Source organism: Triticum dicoccoides, chromosome 1A (genome assembly GCF_002162155.2).
Source record: "Triticum dicoccoides isolate Atlit2015 ecotype Zavitan chromosome 1A, WEW_v2.0, whole genome shotgun sequence".
Taxonomy (NCBI): domain Eukaryota; kingdom Viridiplantae; phylum Streptophyta; class Magnoliopsida; order Poales; family Poaceae; genus Triticum; species Triticum dicoccoides.
In genome coordinates this window covers 279,575,884-279,596,382 of record NC_041380.1, presented here as the reverse complement: position 1 = coordinate 279,596,382, position 20,499 = coordinate 279,575,884, and the positions used below count along the sequence as shown (strand labels likewise).

Below are 20,499 nucleotides of genomic sequence, written 5' to 3'. Positions count from 1 at the left end.
AAGGCCTAAGGCAGAAACTGCTTTGCCTTTTCTATCTACTCCCTCCATTCCTAAATATAAGTCTTTGTACAAATTTCACTAGGTGGACTACGTACAGAGCAAATGAATGGATCTACACTTAAAATACATATATATACATCTGTATGTAGTTGATAGTGGAATATGTACAAAGAGCTACATTTCGGAATGGAGGGAGTATTTAAAACTATATAGAGGCCGGGCAACTCGCTCCCAGGGCGCTCCCTCGATCTCGATGGCAAGCTTCGTCGGCCGTTCGATTTTAGTCAACCCGGTCTTTTTTCGTTCTTGTCCGTTCAATGGTCGCTACGTTTTGACTAGTGCGTTTTCACCGGACGGTAGATCTTGGCCAGCGGATGACCTATGGGCTCGGGTCGAATTTCATTGGCTGTGTGCCAGCTTATTGGGTGCGCGGGGCAGCCTGTCCTGCCGCGCCGCGTGCATGCGAGGAAGCCCGGGTCGCGGGCGCTGTGCGCTGCTCCTCGCATTTTGCGCCTGCGCTTGTGCTGTCCTCATGACGGGTGGGACAGTGCTGGCCCCGGTCCCACTCATCAGCTGCGGTGACCACATGTCTCGTGTATAGGATATTTCCTCGTTACCTCGGTCAAGTGCTCCTGGCGCGGCGCTCCTACGCGCTGCACGCGTCGTGCGTTGTGGGGAGTTTACTGCCTCCTGCGTCAGCTACAGAGGGGTGGGTCAACGCATGTGCACCCGGATTATGCACATGCGTTTGTACTAGTGCGATGACGTGTGGGCCGCCACTGCTCTGGTCCCGCTCGTCGGCTGCTACTACTGTGTCTAGTGCGCGTGTACGCCTTTCCTGTGCGCGGTGTTGCGTCTCGTCTGCTTTGGACTTTGGAGAGAGTGGATGGACTGCAGCTGCCCGATGCATGTGCTTGTGGGGCCTGGCTAACCGATGCATCGTGCGTGCCTCACCTCCATCTGCAGTTGGAGAGAGAGATGGATTGGTGCCTACGACGCGCTGGTCGACGCGGCGGCCACCGCAGTCCGCGAGCCCGGGTGTATGGTGGCGCTCACGGACCTCCACCGCTGCCTCGATGCCTTCAGCGAGTCCTGCGACCGAGCCAAGGGCCTCGTCCAGGCGGCCGCCGCTGGCCTCGGCCCCGCCGCCACCCGCCACGACGAGCTGTGCCGCGCCGTGCGCGCGGTCGACAAGGATCTCCGAGCCGCCGAGGAGAACGAGATGGAAGAGGAGAAGCATCGCCCTCCGACCACGCCACTGGTGGCCTAGGACAAATAGCCCAATCGATCTACCTCTTCTCCTGTTGAAGTGATGTTCATCGTTCTTGTTTTTTCCATGTGATGTTCATCGTTCCTTTTATTTTCTTGCTTGATGTGCTAATCGTGTTAGTCATCTAGAAGATGAATGAAACTGTGACGGGAAAGGACAGATGGACTGGATATATTGCCTCGCCATGCCACATGGTGGCCGAGATGCGGCAGCCCCATGCTCTGTTTCGATGGGCCTCCTATGCTCGATGATGCTGCTGGTTGAGGTTCGTCCTTCTCTGGTTCGCATGTTCTTCGCTACTGCTTTCGATTCGTCGTGCTAATTTCGCATGTTTGCCTTTGTTTCCTTCATGGGCAGTTTGGTACGGTTTTCCTGTTGTCGCTTGCGTCGAGCCTTGGGTCCGTCTCTCCTTCTCATTGAGGTTAGTCCACTCCTCTTCTGCTTGCCTATAGAATGTTTGATGAAATGTGTGTGTGCTGACGCTTGTTCTACGGTTCAGCCTACTTCTCCTATCGCTGGCGCTTCTTCTTCTCGTCGGTCCTGCTGCTTACCCAACCTTTTGCTTGCTGCCTCGGGTAAATAGGCCGTTATGTTGCTTCTGTGACCGGCGAGTGTTCATTGCATGCCTGTGTGTCGTTGTGCTCTGATCGGTTGTTTTTTGTGTATTTCGCAGGTTGCACGATCTCTGATGTAGCTGCGTCGTTTGACTCATCAAGGTTTTCTTCTTTCCTTTCTACTACATGTGTGCGTGTTTTACTTTCAGTATCTTCTGTGTCATGTTGTCTGCCTTGGTGATCTTTTAAATATATGTATGTCGTGTTGATCGTGTAAATGTTCCGGATATGGTTGCGGCTTCTTTATTTATGTTGGACTGTTCTGTGAATTGCCACCATGACACTTGTTGAAAATAGTGTTGTCGGGCGATAATCATTCTTGGCAGTGATTCTTGTTGTGGATGGGATATTGATGTAGATATACCACGGAGGGAAGATCTGCCTCACTGTGCACTTCAGGCGCGTGCACACTAGCGATGGTACAAGATTGGCTTCCTGGTGGAATCAGGTGCGCGTCGTCCATGGTGGCCTGTCGTGGGTGTTGGTGGGCGGCTGGAGGCGGCTGTAGCAGGTCGATTTATCTGACTACTGAAAATGAGCTTCAGAATATCTGTAGAACGTAGCCCACTTCCAGCCAAATATCAATTATGATAAATCCACCATGTACCATGATCATTTTGAATAGTCTTGCTTAAGTTTATGTTAGCCTTGTATGCTGATTTGAGGAGATTGTTAACTTTAAGGTGCGAACATTTATAAAATGATAATTGTACCGTTTTTTGGGATTTTGTGATTCCTATGGAATTAAGAGGTCATCTATTGGCCTATCCCTATTTGTAATTTCAAATAGTTATTTTTTGGTGCACTTCTATTTTAGAAATGAATCAATAGCCAATTATGCTTGATGTTTCAAGCAGAACTAGAATTGGTAAACAACTATCTGTGAAGCATATATGGAGGCGGGAGTCTGGTTTGTTTTTTTGCTATGTGCCTATTTGCTTAAGAAAATACTTGACTGGAGAGCAGATTCCAAATGGAGATGCAATTTCATGTGTTGGGGGCAGAAGTAGAATAAATAGTAAATCTTGATCTTATGGAGTGATGATTTACATTCTTTGTGTGATGAGATAATACACAACCTAGGTGTTATTTAGCTTGCTACTGTAGAACAACTGACTATCATAATGTGTAGTTTCTGAATATTGAGTCCTCGAGTTTTGGGGAATGGTGCGCTCTAATTTGGAAGTGGTATTTCCTAATGTATTCACATAGTTAGATATCAAATTATATATTTTTTCTCTTACTTGAAATTTCTGCCATGTAAAGCTAGGTTGTCTTTGATTTGTTGTTGTGTTAGATATTGAACAGACTGGCTTGTTTGGCTAACCTTTCTTTCCATTTATTTTGCAGACTCTAGAATCGCTAAGGTTGCTCCTTCTCTGTTCCTTTGGTCAAGGTTTGTCCTTGTCATTCTTTTCTAAGCACTGCACTTTTCTACCCTATTTGTTTACTGCTTATTGTCGTGTTAATTCCTCTGGTCCTGCTTTTTCCAGGTGTCGTGTTTGTGTGTTTGTTTTTGTGGCGCTGCTTATATGTGTGACTACCGTATGATCGTATATATATGCTGAAAGGTAAAATGATTTTTCCTTGGCACGATGCATAATTTGTAATGAGATGGTAGCACATCAGTGTATTTGGTGAAACTCGAGCTTCGACGAATATGAAGGTCTTTGTGTTGGCATACACTCCTTTATTCCAAATGGTCCTGATATAGAAACACCATCAGGGATTCCATGTGTACCATGTATGTCCATAAAAACAGCATCAATATATCAGCATACTAATGTGCTGATCTAAAAACGTTTTTTTCTAAGTGACGGTTTCGAGTCGGCAAAAATACAGTGTATGTCCATAATGTGATGGCAACTGAGTAGCCATGTGTACAAGGAAGGCATCAGTCTATATCGAAAAACACCAGCGATTTTATCCTAATTGTTAATGAAATTGTTGTTTATTGCTTCATATTACCAATTGCACCTGCTTACAGATATCCTTAAGTTTACTACCTCCTGTCCTTAGAAGCATCAGTTTGTCCTTATTTTTTGTATGCTCTGTTTCATCTAAATTGCATACATACATTTCCAACAGAACTAGGGGAGTCCGTATAAATTAGATATGTTCCTTTTCTTCTCAACAGGTGCCTATTATGAGTACTGCAATTTAGACATGATTAAGAATGGTACTGGAGTTTGCTTATCTATCATGATTTTTTAGTTCTGCTTAGTTGATGGCCTCACGTAATGTGCCTCCATGGATGGAGCTTTCCGTGTCTGCCTTGTTGAATGTTCTACCATGGATGGAGCTTTTGCTGATACCCTTTCTAAATAGCTGATTTTATTGTACCTCATCTTCGCTCCTGGTTGGCAGGGAACCCCTCCTGGTCGAGCCCCTAGCCCCCCACCTTGGCAGCTGCCTGGAGAGGAGGATAGCTCGAGGACAACTCCCAATGTGCCGAGGAGATGGGAATATGTGAGCTTCTTTATTTCTTTCTTCCTTCTTTCCTCATCTTTCCAACCTACAATTTGTTTTCTAATTTCTCTACAAGTTTTTCACGGGATATTTTAGGCTATAGCTTGACTTGGCACTATCGTGAAGTGGGGTAATTTTCCATATTGATATGGTTGGTATGCACATCCCACTAAGAAGCAAGGCGCAATAAAAGCTCATTTTCCATTTTGCAAAGGTTCCTTTTAGTAACTGGTGCGTCCATGTTGATGCAGCTAAAACTATGGTAATGCAGGTTATACCGCAGGGTCCATGATGCCTTTCTAAGTTATTTTACCGCAGATATTGTAGGGTGTTATGTTGCTTAGCAAACTTTACTCCAGTATATGCAACTTTCAGAGTTCTAATTCGTCTGTGTTATAACAGATTTGGTTTGATCAATTCAAATTTCTTATTCATGCATGTATACACAAATTGCAGGGTGTATTAGCGCTTAGGAAACTTGCTTTTAGTATGCATTATTTTCAAGCTTCAAGGCGTATTATTATTCATTTTATGTTAGTTGTCTGTACTTGGCCTACATTTTTGTTTTCAAATAGTTCTGCCTCTCAGTTTGATATTTCTATTTGCTTTTGCTTAGTAATATGATGTATTGTTTTCTTGCTCTAGGCCTACTTGTGTTCAAGGTTTAGTTGATTGTGTTTCTTAAGGGTGTTTTATTTAATGGCATCAACATGTGGCATTAATTCCATTCTGCATTGTACTGTGATTTTTCCAAGCAACACCATTATGGCAATTTTTTGCTCCATTTTAAGTTTCACTTGGATCACTAGCCTACTTGTTCTCACCTCATCATCACGCCCTTTTTTAAGGGTGTTCAGGCATTTTTGTCCTTCTGTAAATTAGTGGCATTAAATTAGTGGTCTTCTATTCGTGTTGCGAACCCCAATATGGCATCTCACCATTCCCCACGATCCACATGTTAACTATGGATTTATTTAATGATAATAGGATATCAATTGCCTTTTCTTCAGGATAAGTCGACACATAATAAGGATCAGAAGAACAACAGATATGCTAAAAGACAAACCTTTTGGGGTTAAGGATATAAACAACAACAAAGCTTATGAGGCCGAAGAGAGCTCGAGTGGCGTCTTTTGGTTCTTGAAGACCTGCACGTTCCTGGTGGAGTAGAGCAAAATAATTTGGAGGCTTTAAAGCTACTGCACTTCATGTATTTAGGATCAATTCTTTGTTTTAGTTTGAAATATTCCCCATTTCCTCCTATTTGATTGATTCATCTGATGAACATTTTGTCACGCAAATAAACAAAAGGCATATGTATTGTTACGAGTGAAGCCATCCATACTCCCATGTGGAATTCAAGAAATAGAAAAATGTTATTGTTCTTGTACTAATTGTTTGCTTGGCCAAATGTACTGTAAATGATTTATTATTGTTCAAGGTATAGAGAAATGTTGTTGTTCTTCATTGTAGTGGATGATATCTATCCCAATTATTGAGGTGATGGAAGTACTACTGAGGAGTTTTGTCTTTGACTGAATGAAGCTGTCAAGGAAGAAGAAATAGGTGTTGAGAAAGAAGGGATAAATAAATTGCTTGAGTCATGGGCCGAACTATCTGCCATATAACTGCTTGGAAATATACATGTGTCTAAGAGACACATGAATACTCTTTTTTTCAAACACACAAAAACAAATTGATAGAAACACTACTCTTTTGAAATGTGTTTTTTAATACATATTTCATAATAATAGGCGTATTTACACCTAGGAGCACCAAAACCCTCTCTCCTCAACTGGTTTTATACATGGTGTTTAGTATACATATATTCTTAAGTTTTTCATCTTTTTCCTTCTTTTTTTCAAGAAAAATATGCATGGCCAGGTTTCTCATCATGATAACCATGTTTTCAAACTTGCTAAAAAAATACAACCATGCCAATTTTACTCTCTCATCATAGTGTTCATATTTTCAAACTGAACCTATTCATATTATGCAAAGTTTTTTTTTCTCAGACTATTATTTAACAACATAATAAATATGTTTAAAAAATAGCATGATTTAGTTAAAGGTTCTTGCAGTATGAAACTATTTTCATCGACAATATATATTCAGCAAGTCTCTGTGCTATTTGACACAACGGGCCAAGTATATTAAATAACAGAAGAAGTCGGTCAGTCGAGGTAGCCCTTCCGCGCAACTACCAGGAAGAACCCAAACAAACAATCCCCTCACGTACGCGTTAGCCGGCCTTCTTCTCCCACGCCCCACCGCCCCTCCTCGATTCCTCCCGGCGGCGAGCGCACCGAGGAAGTGATGAATCCCTTCGCGAAGAAGCCAACGCCGAGAGGTACGACTCAACCCCTCCCCTTCCTCACCGTTCAAAATTTCACCCGAATTTGGCCTCGGTTCACGTGATCCTTTCCCAATTTGCGCTTCGCGCGCCGGCCGGCGTTGCGTAGCTCGAGTTCTGATCGATCGGATTGCTTTCGGGGATGATCCTAGGGTTTCGTACGCCTGTGTCTAGCTCAATCGTTGTGCCCTGAGCTCTGAATCCCTGATTGCGGTTTCTGCTGTGCAGAGGCGATCAGGAACAGCAAGCGGGAGCTGACGAACGCGACAAGAGGTGAGTAGTTTGTGCTCCGGCACACTTGGCGCTCAAGTGGATTGCCATTTTTAAATGGTACGTTATTAGGTCAGAGTATACCAAGTTACATGTGCTAGCTGTAGTTTGAACCTAATTAATGCAAGTTGAATCGAAGGCTGCTTCATTATATTCGATTGTTTCTGATCAACTGTTCGAGGCAATTGTAGTTCCCATCTTCTGATTTAAGGTTCAATCCCTGTTATTCGGTGTAAATTGAATGGTACTAATTTTATGGCCACAGCTACCAAATTCTCCAAAATTGGTTGAAATTTTAAGTACTTGTATAGCACGGTTTGACATACCATCTGTGACTCCGCTCATTCTATCATAATACACATACGCTCCAAGCTTTTGCATGTTTGCTAAATAGAAGTTGTTGAAACTCGGGGAGTTGAGGTTTGACTGAATTGTGAAACATGGAGGGAAATACTATTCTGCATCCTGTCCTAGAAACCACATGTTGAGAATTTCGATCAGTATCAGCTATAACCTTTTATAGAAAACCATGTAAGCCATGCTTTCTCCCAGTAGTTCAACTTTGCAGGTTCGGAGGTTATCTAATTCCTGAAGCGTGTCATCTGTAGGTATTGAGAGGGACATTGGGACATTACAGCAAGAGGTCTGTATGTTTAATCACATACCCTGTCTTGTGTGGTTAATGAGAAATAAAATGCTCAGGTCAATGGAAATGACTTTATACGTTCAGTCATCTGACAAGTTGTTAAAGCTTGCTCCATGTAGTTCTTCACATATTTCACACTCCATATGACGCACACATATTTTCTTGCTGTGTTCCGCTATTTTGTTTGTGCCAGTTGAATAAGCAGTAACCATAGCTTCACCTTGTTTTTTTGTTCCAATTAACAGGAAAAGAGACTGGTTGCTGAAATCAAAAGGACTGCAAAAACTGGCAATGAGGTTTTATTTCCTATATTTCAGTTTCACGCACTAATATTGTTCTAAATCATGCAGTATGGTTCTCCTGATTCCCTTCTATTTGTCAGGCGGCAACTAAAATTCTGGCCCGTCAACTGATCAGGTTAAGACAGAAAATATCTACTTTACAAGGTAGCCGAGCTCAGATTCGTGGCATTGCGACACACACACAGGTGAATATTTTCCTGGTTTTTCTTTCTTCCACACATGGTGGTGAGTTAATTTTCTGTTTTTTGTTGGCGCATTATGTCCTTAGGCGATGCAGGCCAACACTTCAGTCTCTGCTGGCATGCAGAGTGCGAGTAAAGCGATGGGAGCTATGAACAAGGTAATAGGCTACCTAACTTATTGGAATGATATATTCCAGGTGTTAAAATTTAGAAACCAAGTGTATACTATCACGGTATCTTTGAACTTAAATATCTTACAGTAGTAACTTCTGTGCGCCTTTGCTTAAACTGAGCTGCAGAATACAATTTTGTAAGAGTTGAAACACGTGTTCTACTATAAATTTTGTTTTATTTTTGTTGCAGCAAATGGATCCCGCCAAGCAAATGAAGGTAATGCAAGAGTTCCAAAAGCAGTCAGCACAAATGGATATGACGGTACGCAACTTATGTCCAGTACTTCCTACTTTCATAGAATGATTGCTTCCAATTTGACAAGATTTTACATTGTATTTCTGGGAAGCTCACAAGCATATGATGGGTTCCTGTGTTAGATTTTGACAAAGTGTATGCACCTGCATGTACTGACTATCCTGATTATTTGTGCAGAACGAGATGATGTCTGACTCAATCGACAATGTCTTAGACGATGATCAGGCTGAGGATGAAACTGAAGAGCTTGCTAACCAGGTTATTTCCAGTGTCCAACCTCAATCCAAATTGGTAGCATCTCTTTGAAAGACTCTTCCTAGCATGTTTCTTCGATTATTCATTCTTTTCAATGTCTCTTTTAGGTGCTCGACGAGATTGGTGTTGACGTTGCCTCACAGGTAGTTGAAGCTACCAGTGCAACCCCTTTTTCATTACTATGATTCTAACTCTTGTTCTAAATTTCTCTTGTCCTGGTACTGTTTTGCAGTTATCCCCGGCTCCCAAAGGAAGAATTGCTGGAAAGAAGGTTCAGGCTGATGAGAGGTATGCAGGATCCTGGATCTGTAGTCGTTTATTTTCTTCATTTTTATACCCCCCTTGGACCCTTCATACCTTGTTAAGGAATCCAGGTTACTACTCCCTCCGTCCCAAAAAGTTTGTCTTAGATTTGTCTAGATACGGATGTATCTAGACACGTTAGATACATCCATATCTAGACAGATCTAAGACAAGCTTTTTGGTACGGAGGTTAATATATTTTCTGAACTTCAAACTGCGATGGACCAAGACTACCTTAGCTCCCCACTGATGTCCTATGCAACACATCGAAATAGTTAATAAATCCTCTTTAAAAAGAGTAAACTCTTAGAGTCGTAATCATATGTTTTTTGTGTACCGAATAAAAAAGAAGGATAAAGTAGTTTCGAAGTAGAACACTTACTTTGATTTTGTATTCACGATATTTTGTCTGCATTTCTTTAAAAGAATTAAACATGATCTGGTTAGGATCTTATTCCTTCGACCATTGCTGACACACACTTATCTCCAACAGCTATTTATGTACTCTTGATCTTTTTTTCGCTCAATGTTGGGCTTACGACTGCTCCCCTTGCTTCCATGAATTTACACCTATGCCTGATATAAGTTGCCATGTTAATGACACTGGTTACCTTGTTTACAGTTCGGAATTGGAGGAGCTCGAGCAGAGGCTGGCTGCTCTGAAAAATCCATAAAGTGACTCCCCTTTGCAACCCTCTCTCCACGCAGAGTGCCTAGGCTTCAAATTCTTGTTGGGGACCTGAAAGACATTTTGCATTTGTGAATATTGGATGGGGGATGGTTTACTAGAAAGTGAGGGGCAGATGACGCCTCCAGAGTTTGACCTTAAGGGAGTCCTGTAAAAAGCTTGATTGCTTGGCTATTACTGTAGCCATGCAGGCTGGAACTGATGAGTTTATGCTTCGATGGAGTTATTTGTTTGGGTAGTTACAGTGCTTAGTGTAAAAAGTCGAGATATTTCATATAGTATCTGTCAGGGCCCTCCCCCTAGCCCATGTGGGCTTGCCTTTGGACATCACTTGGGCCTGGCCCGGCTGGGAATCCTCTGGCCGATGCAGCTACAAATACTTGGGCAAAAGCAACGAACAACCTATCCAGTGGATCACGGACCAACCCGACGGCGGCTACCCTCTTTTCGGACGGGGCTTGCCTGCTCTCGTCCCGTGCTCCCATACTCCCCTTCGCTAATTCTTTATCTAACGGCTGCGCCAGTTTTCCTCCCTCGCGTGTCTTTTTTCTGGGAAAAAAACACACGAAGCTCTCGTATTTCCGTTTGCCCCAATACGTATTCGTTCCTCCTTTTTCGCCTTCCCTGCCGACAGTCGACCGTCTGGAGCGGAGGCATCGAGTGGATCTGCTACCGCCCCGTATCGTCGTCGCGGCCTCCAGGAGGTCCGCCGGCGTGAAAGGAGGAGCGCGGCAAGCCTGAGTTGGGCTGAAGCTTCTGTCACAGCTATGGCCCCGCGCCCGTCCCAGATTGCGGCTTCTCCCGTCGCAAGACCGGCTCCCCGTCTTGATTCGTCCTCGCGCCAAAGGCCAGGTCTTGGAGTTGCTAGCAGCCATGGTGGAGCTCGGGTCGGGATAGTGGAGGTGTGCCGCCACTGAAGACCACGGCGGCGGTGGCAGGGCAGAGGCCGCGGCGAGCGACGAGGGCGGCCGCCATCCAGCGGGTCTTCGGGGCCCCGACACCATTCACGCAGCTGCCGACCTCGCCTGCTGCGCGCCATGGTCAGTACAGGAACTCACCGTCGCTCCCTTTCATCCTCCTCTTTACTGTTTTGTTTAGAATACAGATGTATCCTCTGGTTTGCTTGCCATTCAGTTCACATCTGACCAAGTCAACAGCTAGCTACTACCAATTGAGCGCACATGCACATTGGGGCCTTGCAAATTAATTTGTTCCATACAGTGATTCGTTAAAAGCTAAAATTATGTGATTGCAAAATTATAGACCGAAATTAGTTTCTACATGTCCTGGATACCTAGTTAGCTGACTGTTTTCTGTGTGCTGAAGGTGCTCAATTTGATATTTCTTTAAAGATGTTTAATATTAGAGGCAACGAAATATCTTTCATCGCACAAAATGCTGATGGTTTCGTGTACTGGTTGAAAATAAACTGAAATTAATATAGCTACTGATGGTGATATTTGCATACAGGATGAGCCCACAATTCAACTAAGTGAACAAACTACTCCTTAGATCGATGCATGCAAAGTCATATGGTTGGATTGATCCTCGTCCAGGTGACAATGGCGCTCCATTACCATAGTCATCGACTACTGGTCTGTTTGTCAGGTTAGACAAACAAATCTATGATGTTGGTAATAGTACAGTTTATACATGATGCATGACAGATAATACTATTTCTATATTTATCACGGTCACAAATTGCTTATTCAATTACTTGCTGATTGACATAGATAGTCTCCTTCAATCCATGGTCGTATACTCATAGGTTCTAATAGAATTGCACACAAGTACATGAAACAAAAATCTATAACATTGATTAAGCTGGCTTTTGTTGTTGGGAGAATGGTAGATTTTGTCCTGGCATCATCGTCGGGGTAGAGGTACCACTGGTAGGATTTTGTTGCTGGAAAAATGATAGATTCTGTTTGGGCATCATCATAGGGGTAGAGGTACCACTGGTAGGAGTCTGCTGTTGAAAGAATGATAGATTCTGTTCCGGCATCATCGTAGGGCTAGAGGTACCAATTGTAGGATTCTGTTGTTGGAAGAATGGTAGATTCTGTCCTGTCATCATCATAGGGGTACAAGTATCACTGGTAGGAGTCTGTTGTTGGAAGAGTAATAGATTTTGTCCTGGCATCATCGTAGGGGTCAACAGACCAATGGATTGTTGCAGACTTGGGTTGTAATGTGCTAAATAGGGGTACACATGATTTGGCGGAGCTCCCAGATGAACCTATGCAGATAAATAGCAAAGCTTAGGTCATAAGTGATTGAAAATGAAAAATAGTTTAAAAAGTACACTTCTTATACCATTTGGGTTGGTTTGTACTGTGGTAGATACCTAGGCATTTGGTTTGTCAAAGGCATTTCAGGTCGTTGTTGTAAAGAATGGACTGCTATCCATGTGCCAGAGCCATGAGTTGTTGCGAGATCTTATGGGTTTCACCTCTAGCCTACCCCAACTTGTTTGGGACTAAAGGCTTTGTTGTTGTTGTTTTTGTTGTTGTTGTTGTTGTAAAGAATGGACTGCCTTCTTTTTCTTCTTTGTTTTTGCTTTCTCCGAGCCACCAACGGGTCTTCCTGATCCTGGTACAATATTTTCTCCGAATTGACACTATGAAAATTAATAGCAAAGCTTAGTGTCGCAGAAGTTTGAAAAGTAGATAAAGTCAAAAAGCTTAGACTTCTTATACCATTAAGATTGGGTTATTCGTAGGCATTTCATTTGCGAAAGGCATTTCAGGTTGTAGTTGTAAAGAATCATCTATCTTCTTTTTCTTCGTTGTTTTTGCTTTCTCCAAGCCACCAACGGGTCTCGCTGACCCTCGTACAGTCTTCTCCTTTACCTTCATACCTCTTGGCATGTGAAGCCCCTCGTTATGCTTTGAAACTCTAGTAGAGTCGATGTTCAGACCTGCAAGTGCAACCGTTTGAAAATACTCTATGGAACTACTAGTATAGTATATAAATATATACCTTGTGAAACAAAGGAGTCACCCAAATCCGGATTTGGGTCTGGATCAACTCTAACTTTCAAGCTTTGCTCCACATCTCGTGCTAGCTGCTCTGCGCATTAGCAGCCATATCATATGTTTCATCGGACTCTGCGGCGCGAGCAGCTATGTGGATAAACATTCTGCACAAGTCCTTGTAAAAGTTTGACATTCTTGCTTTTAGATCCTCGTGCAAATTGCGATTGCTTGTTATCTCTAGCACTTTTGGCATCAATTGTCCATCTTTTCAATATATATTGTTCAGGGATATGCTTGATATTATTAATATCAAGTATCTTTAAGCAATGAGAGCAGAGGATTCCAGCAAATTCAAACTTCTTGCAACTGCAATTGACTTTTTCTTCGTTTGGATAAAAACTGACAACATGCTCACGTTGTGTTCCATGAAATTTTACTGTATAAACCCTCTTCTCTTTATCACTTGAATCACAAAGAAATGTGTCATAGTTCAGGGTCCGAAGCACTTGCTCCTGAAACATCTTGAATATTGCGGGAGTATATGTACTTGCGACTTGCCTTAACACATAGCTTCCTTCTGCCTTCAGCTTGGGAGTACTTTGTGAGGCCTTGAAGTCACACTTGACCTCTACAAATCTTTTATCCGCAACTAGGCGCTCAAAATGCTCGAAAAAAGTAAGCATGTCATATTTAATACTAATGTACCGCTTTAGTTCATTATTCATGCTTTCACTTCTTTGGGTAGTGCTCATGTGGGCTGAGAATGTATTTCTGCCATACACTAGTGCCCATTGCTCCCTTTTCTCAAACAACCTTTGCAGCCACGTATTGTCACGTAGTCCATATCTGTCTAGCATTCTATTCCATTCATTTATAAAATCTTCTTCTTCCTCAATATCATAGATACAATGCTGAAAATCAGCATTGAACTTCTTATATTCTTCAACAACCCCAGCAAGGTGCTTGCAAGCATTTTGATTCATATGCCACACGCAAAGTCTATGGTGAGAGTGAGGAAGGACTTTACTAATTGCCTTGGCCATTGCTGCATCTTCATCGGTCAGAATAGTCCTTGGATGTTTCCCAGACATGGCTGTTAGAAATGTTCTAAAAAGCCAACCAAAACTTTCAGCAGTTTCATCATAGAGAAGTGTAGCACCAAAGACCATAGTTTTCTTGTGATTATTCACCCCAACAATCAAACCAAAGGGACGTCCATCATCTAGTTTCCTATATGTGGTGTCAAAGCATATAACATCACCAAACATTGCATAGTCCGATATCATTTTCGAGTCAGCCCAGAAAATATTAGTTATCAGATCATCCTCATCAACTTGAATTGAATAGAAAAAATTGGCATCTTCTTTTACCTTCTTCTCCATGTATTCTAACACTCCCCCTGTGTCTCCTTTCTTTGCTTGCAATGTTCTCTTAGAGTACAAACGATTTTTCATATCTTCAGGTGCAAACCCAAGATTTGGAAGTCCACATGCTTCTTTGGCCATAAGATCAATAGTTGCTTTATTCAAAATGCCTACAGACTTTGCGACCTCAGCGTTTGCTATTTTTGCTTCCGTCACTTTTCTTTGGGATCTTAAGTATAAGGCCATGTCTCCAGTAGCAAGATTATGATTATGTGCAGCCTCAAATTCATACACATAATATAATCCGTTTTTGAGACTTATCTTCATATGGGCTTGACAGCCACATCGTGTTTCGGGCCTACTGTAACTGAAAGAATCCTCTCTCTTATCTTCTGCACGGAATCCTGTCAATTGAAATAAGTATCTTAGTGATACCAATAGTTATATAACCAAAACAAAATACAAGCAGCCCATACCTTGACGGGAGCATGTAAATGTTCTTTGTTGTATCACGGAAGAATTCTTTACTTTATGTTGACTCCCTCTTCGGATGCTAAAACCAATAGCCTTTGCATACTTGTTATAAAAGGAGTAAGCTTCCTCTTCAGATACAAATTGCATGCCAACCTTTGGTACCCTTTCATCAATGCAATCTGTTGCATTGCTAGGAGCAGTTTCATGCACATCCTATATGAATCAGTATTCGCTTTAGTTAATACTCATATGTTCGGCAGTTAGATTTGTGAAACAACACACTAATAGAATACTACGTGTACACTAAATTATTTTTCAACTACCAGAATCTAAGTCAATTGCAGAAGATCATAATGTTGATTTTGTGAAACTAATATTGATTATGGCTAAAACAACAATCAGACATCTGATTTTATTACATACAGTAGGCCTCGAAAGAATAACATATTCTTGTATATATGAGTGAAATAACATGATTGACCTGACAAAGTAAGTTGTGCAGAACTGCTATTCCTTTTGTGTCAGATTTGCATAGATCTTATACAATCATCAACATTTTTGATTTGTTCTTCAGCAGAGGAAATGGTGCAACTAGTTCAACAAGAAGGACAAGAACAATGAAAAGAGGAGATAAAGAAGAATACGAGTCCGATTTCTTACTTTTGGTCCTGAAGATCCATTGCCGTGTTCATGGTTCTCATGACCACTGCTTGAAGAAGCCATAGAGGACAATGATTTCCTTACTTTAAACCTCGGATCGCTTGATATTTGCACACTTTGCTATCTGCCTGAATTTGGTTTGTGGATGCAATCAGGCTCCAGATTGAAATCTCTTCCGCCTGGTATTTAGGATCTTGTGTTTGTAAAGATTTGCCTAGTGCCTCTGTTTTCTATATTGGCGCCAATAGTTAGTTTGGCGGACATTTTCCCTCCAAAAACAGTTGTGGATATTACGTGAGGGACTGAGGGCGAGGGATATACGGGAATACGGGAGCTCGGGTATTTATTTTTTTTGGCAGAAAAGGCACGCGGGGAAGGGAATCTGGCGCTGCCGTTAGTTGAAAAATTAGCAATGGGAGTACGGATGGGAGCACGGGACAGGAGCAGGCAAGCCCCGTCCCCTCTTTTCCCCTTACCTTCCTCCAATTCGTGTATCTGTGATCCTGTAATCCACCATTGTTATTTGAGTTCATCTGTGAGTGATAGATTGAGGAAGATATCGTTAGGTTGTTAACATCTGGTATTCAGAGCCAGTAAATTTCACCACCACCTCCTCGATTTCCCAATTTCCACCGGTGACGGCACCATGTCCAATCAGGAGCAGTCTCCTTGTTCCCTGGTCTATCCACCGGAGTGGGACACCATGACCGCAGACGAGCAGATGTTGTGGTTTCTCGCGCAGCTGTCGGCGCAGATGGATAGCATCAAGTCCGAGTTCGCGGCCGCGCGTGCGGGCGATCCAGTCGGGGCTACCTCGCAAGGGGCACAACACTCCGGTTAAAAGGATAAGCATGACAAGGACAAGAAGAAGGTTCGAAGAGAGCAACAACACAATGCCTCCAGGAGAAAGAAATAGAAGATAGATCATTAAAATAAAGAATGGAGAAGAAAATGCCAACTTCTGCCACAAAAGAGTTTGAGAAGGCATCCTTAGGAGAAGGGTCGAATGGAGTTGTTGGAACACCAGCAACGAAAAAGGATAAACTTGCTATGGTCTTATGGAATACATCTCAAATTATGAGGTGACAACCTGCCACTAACAAAATCAAAGATTGGGTTGATATCAACAAGGAGACGAGAAACCTATTCACCAGGAGGATAGATGAAGAACTTGGGTCATTTATAAGCACCATAAGTAGCAACAATCCTTAGGGAACGCTCTGGGTGAAATATAACCCAAGGTAATTCCAACGAATAGGTTGATGGATTTAAAATACCCCATTCTTAACAACCTGTGAATCATGAAACATGAACTCAAATTATCAAGAATGACATAATACCACCTCCGATGATATGGTAGAGGGAATTGCACTCCGGATTGCAAGATGGAGAATGCTTGAGCTCCTCTGAAAAGAATCTCAATGAACACTTTGAGAAGGAATTAAATCCTTGATGAACCATCATGTAGAGCCTCCATGAAGAACTCCGGTAATAAAAGAATGATCAATCAAAAGGAAAGAGAAGTTGAAAACACAAGGTGAATCCTTGCACTGATTAGATAGATCTTTGGAATGATATAATTAAATAACTTTGAGCTCCGGAAAGAAAGATTAAACAAGTGAAACCGAGAGTTTTGATGAGGCTCCAAAATAAGGAATTGAATTTACTCGATGAAACAAGAATAAGAATTACATTATGTTTATCCTTCATCAATTAAATTGATGACAATCAACGGATTTGACATACTACTTATTCTCGTAGCGAGCATTAAGACAGATATAGCGCCAACTTGAGAAGGTCTTCAACAAATCACCCGTCAGGATTGAAAGAACGAATGAATTGATAAGGAAGAGAGATCTTGAACGAACCACCGTAAGAATTGAAAAATGATTGAAGTAAAGGTAAAGAAAACACCGGGAAGAATTATAAAATGAACATAGATTTAGAGGATTTAGAAACATGAGAACGAAGAGATCACGAGCCGATTAAAGATCACTTGAACGATGCACCGGTAAAATTTGGAGAATGATAGCTGAAAGCTGAGAATGAATAATCCCGAAATGATGGACTTCGGAGAATCAAACTGAAAAGACTCCTGAATTACTCTGGATGGGTGAAAATCTCACAAACAAAAACAATTATGAGAGGATGGCAGAGAATGGGGCAATATTTAAAAGAAACTCTTCTTCGGTCTCCAACTGCAGAGAATGACGATGAGGAACACCACCATGAATTGTTGAGGCACTCCGAATGAAGAATGGAAAAGGTTGAGCCAATGATGAAAATAGTGTGAAAGATCTTGGAGAAGGCATTTGACTGATGATAACTCATTCTTACGTCAAACTTCAAAAATAATTTAGGATAGCTCCGGGAAAATAAGAAGAGTCAGGTAAGATCCTGGGAAAAGACCTGTGGGTTAGGGCCCACTCAAAAGAAACACCGTTGAAATGATTACTTGAAAAGAGATATTGCACCAGTTGAATTAAATGGCTTGAATAAGATAACAACCTCGAACTAGGTTGAACGGATCTTGAATGACAAGACGAGCCTTTTGAGAAAGCTTGAGCACGCTGGAACAAAAGAATAGTGAGAAGTGAATTATTATGAGGTGCACCGGTATGAGAAGGCATTGAAAAGAGGAAAGGGTAAGATCAACAAAGCTTGACTTGAAACCACCGGAGAAGATAAAAGAAACGAAAAATGATGAACTAGAAGCTCCGTTAGTATCTTCATGAGAATCACCGGATAAGAACATGAAGGAAATAGAACGGAGGGACTTCCATCAATAAAATGGATAGTGATTAAGAAATCTGAATCCTTGAAGAAAAACAAGGGAGGGAGGGTGGGAAAAACAAAGACAATTTGGAATGGATGAAACGAACACCGTTGAGAAACTTAGAATTGATCCTGCGGATGTTGAAATGATCGGATCCACTTGAAGAGAAGCACATCGGTGCAAAGGATTGACATGACAATCTTGATTATCATGAAGGATTTGTATTCACATCGGAGTATGAGAACACCGTTTAGGAAAGGTATGGAATCAACACTTGACTTCGAAGCAACTCGAATACCACAACTCAAAAACAAAACAAGGATTGGCTTGCCGAATAAGCCGGAACAAACATATGATAGAGATTTCGTCCGAAGTTTTCGTGGTGGGGCCTACACGGGCTCGATCGTACAGCACCATCATGTACAAGGCAGTGCACATGACATACGAAGCGTCCCCGAGTCGGCAAAGCCAAGGACTCTTTAAGACACAACGAGACCACTGTAAAACCGACCCTGGATAGGCGGACCACTAGACGTCGAACCCCAATTTCATATCATACATCTGTCGAAAAGATATCCTAAGAGCTACTTGAATTCCCACTTATGAAACACCCGAACCTTTCCGGTTATGCAATCAGGTGTTGGGGATACAGGGGAAGCATAATATCTCACCCAAAACTAACAAATCCTACATCTAGTTGTATCCATCCTTCAACACATAACCAAGAAACCTTCGGAAATCGTCTACCTCAACCTTCGAAAAGCATCCGTTATATGAGTTATGGCAATACTCCCGAACTCCCGCCCCAGTACCGGGTGGCGTCGAGATTATCTCACCAACGAACTGCATAAAAGAGATTTTCGATGTCGGCGTAATAAACTCAGGTATTCCAGAACTACAACGATAAAATTATGACGACAACACCTCAGAGCTCAACTCCCCGGGACACTTCCACAAAACCCCTGACAGGAGGCACCAAGATAATGTTCTCGTCACAAAACCATCGGAACGATTCCAAGATACCCGCGTGATCCTAAAATTTTTTTTAGTGAAATTTGAGAAGAGAAGAGTCAAAACTCTATGTCAGGATGCCTTACCAGAGCGGTGAGGAGACTGGGGAGTAAAAAGAATTCCTAAACTCTCCGATATATAATTCCTAAATGACTCAAAACATTTTTTTTCTAGACTCAACAACAGCTTCTAAGAACGATCAATCAGTGGGGGCTCCTAAGGTCGGGGAAGGCTCTGATTACCAACTTGTAACGCCCTCGGTGCGGCTATATCTCCCACGTGTCAAGCACGACTTAGAGGCATAACCGCATTGAAAGCAATGTCGCAAGTGAGTTAATCTTCACATAACCCATGTAATACATAAGGGAAAAGAGATACATAGTTGGCTTACAATCGCCACTTCACACAAATACATGAATAAAGCATTACATCATCCAGATACAATCAAGGTCCGACAACGGAACCAAAACAAAAGAAGAACCCCAAATGTGACAAGGTCCCCGATCGACCCCAACTGGGCTCCACTACTGATCAACTAGAACGAAACAAAACAAAGGACAAGATCTTCATTGAGCTCCTCCTTGAGCTTGGTTGCGTCACCTGCACGGTCTCATCGGCACCTGTGAGCTGGTTTTTGAAGTATCTGTGAGCCACGGGGACTCAGCAATCTCGCACCCTCGCGATCAAGTCTATTTAAGCTTATGGGTAAGGTAAAAGGGTGAGGTGGAGCTGCAGCAAGCGACTAGCATATATGGTGGCTAACATACGCAAGTGAGAGCGAGAAGAGAAGGCAAAGCACGGTCGATAAAAGTATGATCAAGAAGTGATCCTAAAACAACCTACGTCAAGCATAACTCCAACACCGTGTTCACTTCCCAGACTCCGCCGAGAAGAGACCATCACGGTTACACACGCGGTTGATGTATTTCATTTAAGGTCAACTTCAGGTTTTCTACAACCGGACATTAACAAATTCCCATCTTCCCATAACCGCGGGCACGGCTTTCGAAAGTTCAAATCCCTGCAGGGGTGTCCCAACTTAGCCCATGACAAGCTCTCACGGTCAACGAAGGAATAGACCTCCTCCCGAGACATTCCGATCAGACTCGGTATCCCGGTTCTACAAGACATCCTCGACAATGGTAAAACAAGTCCAGCAAGACCACCCGATGCGCCGACATCCCGATAGGAGCTGCACATATCTCGTTCTCAGGGCAACACCGGATAAGCAATCCGTACAACTAAAACCAGCGCTCGAGTTTCTCCGAGGTGGCGCTGCAAGGGGCTCTAGTTTGGACCAACGCTTAGACAAGCACTGGCCCGGGGGGGTTAAAATAAGATGACCCTCGGGATGCGCGACTCCCAAGGGAAAAAGGCTAGGTGGCAAAAGGTAAAACCAAGGTTGGGCCTTACTGGAGGAGTTTTATTCAAGGCGAACTGTCAAGGGGTTCCCAT

At 42.6% G+C, this 20,499-nt stretch overlaps 1 protein-coding gene and 1 long non-coding RNA gene across 5 annotated transcripts; both read left to right on the top strand.

Annotated features, from left to right (window-relative positions):
* The first annotated feature begins 966 nt into the window (after window positions 1-966).
* Window positions 967-5,793, top strand: LOC119268930. Its single transcript, XR_005133364.1, has 9 exons — window positions 967-1,535; window positions 1,628-1,691; window positions 1,770-1,845; window positions 1,944-1,986; window positions 2,243-2,395; window positions 3,235-3,280; window positions 3,378-3,455; window positions 4,252-4,353; window positions 5,364-5,793. It is a non-coding gene; the product is annotated as an uncharacterized LOC119268930 (long non-coding RNA).
* Window positions 5,794-6,525: 732 nt separating this feature from the next.
* LOC119268902 (vacuolar protein sorting-associated protein 2 homolog 3-like) lies at window positions 6,526-15,446 on the top strand. 4 transcript variants are annotated; one of them, XM_037550635.1, is made up of 14 exons: window positions 6,526-6,703; window positions 6,935-6,979; window positions 7,585-7,619; window positions 7,868-7,918; window positions 8,005-8,109; window positions 8,193-8,264; window positions 8,470-8,541; window positions 8,713-8,793; window positions 8,898-8,933; window positions 9,023-9,078; window positions 9,716-10,821; window positions 11,252-11,389; window positions 13,347-13,434; window positions 15,175-15,446. In XM_037550635.1, exons 1-11 carry the CDS (start codon window positions 6,670-6,672, stop codon window positions 9,765-9,767), a joined length of 639 nt encoding a protein of 212 aa, XP_037406532.1. In that variant the 5' UTR covers window positions 6,526-6,669; the 3' UTR covers window positions 9,768-10,821; window positions 11,252-11,389; window positions 13,347-13,434; window positions 15,175-15,446. The 4 variants fall into 4 exon arrangements, with proteins under 4 accessions (XP_037406532.1, XP_037406524.1, XP_037406540.1 ...); XM_037550627.1 differs by having other exon boundaries at window positions 15,172-15,446; XM_037550643.1 differs by lacking the exon at window positions 13,347-13,434.
* Window positions 15,447-20,499: the final 5,053 nt, after the last annotated feature.

Excerpts from the sequence above, each read along its gene's own strand:
- LOC119268902 (XM_037550643.1), top strand. The coding sequence starts at position 6,670 with ATGAATCCCTTCGCGAAGAAGCCAACGCCGAGAG. Across the intron at positions 6,704-6,934 it reads GAAGAAGCCAACGCCGAGAG|AGGCGATCAGGAACAGCAAG; the intron begins GTACGACTCAAC and ends TCTGCTGTGCAG. Across the intron at positions 7,919-8,004 it reads CTGCAAAAACTGGCAATGAG|GCGGCAACTAAAATTCTGGC; the intron begins GTTTTATTTCCT and ends TCTATTTGTCAG.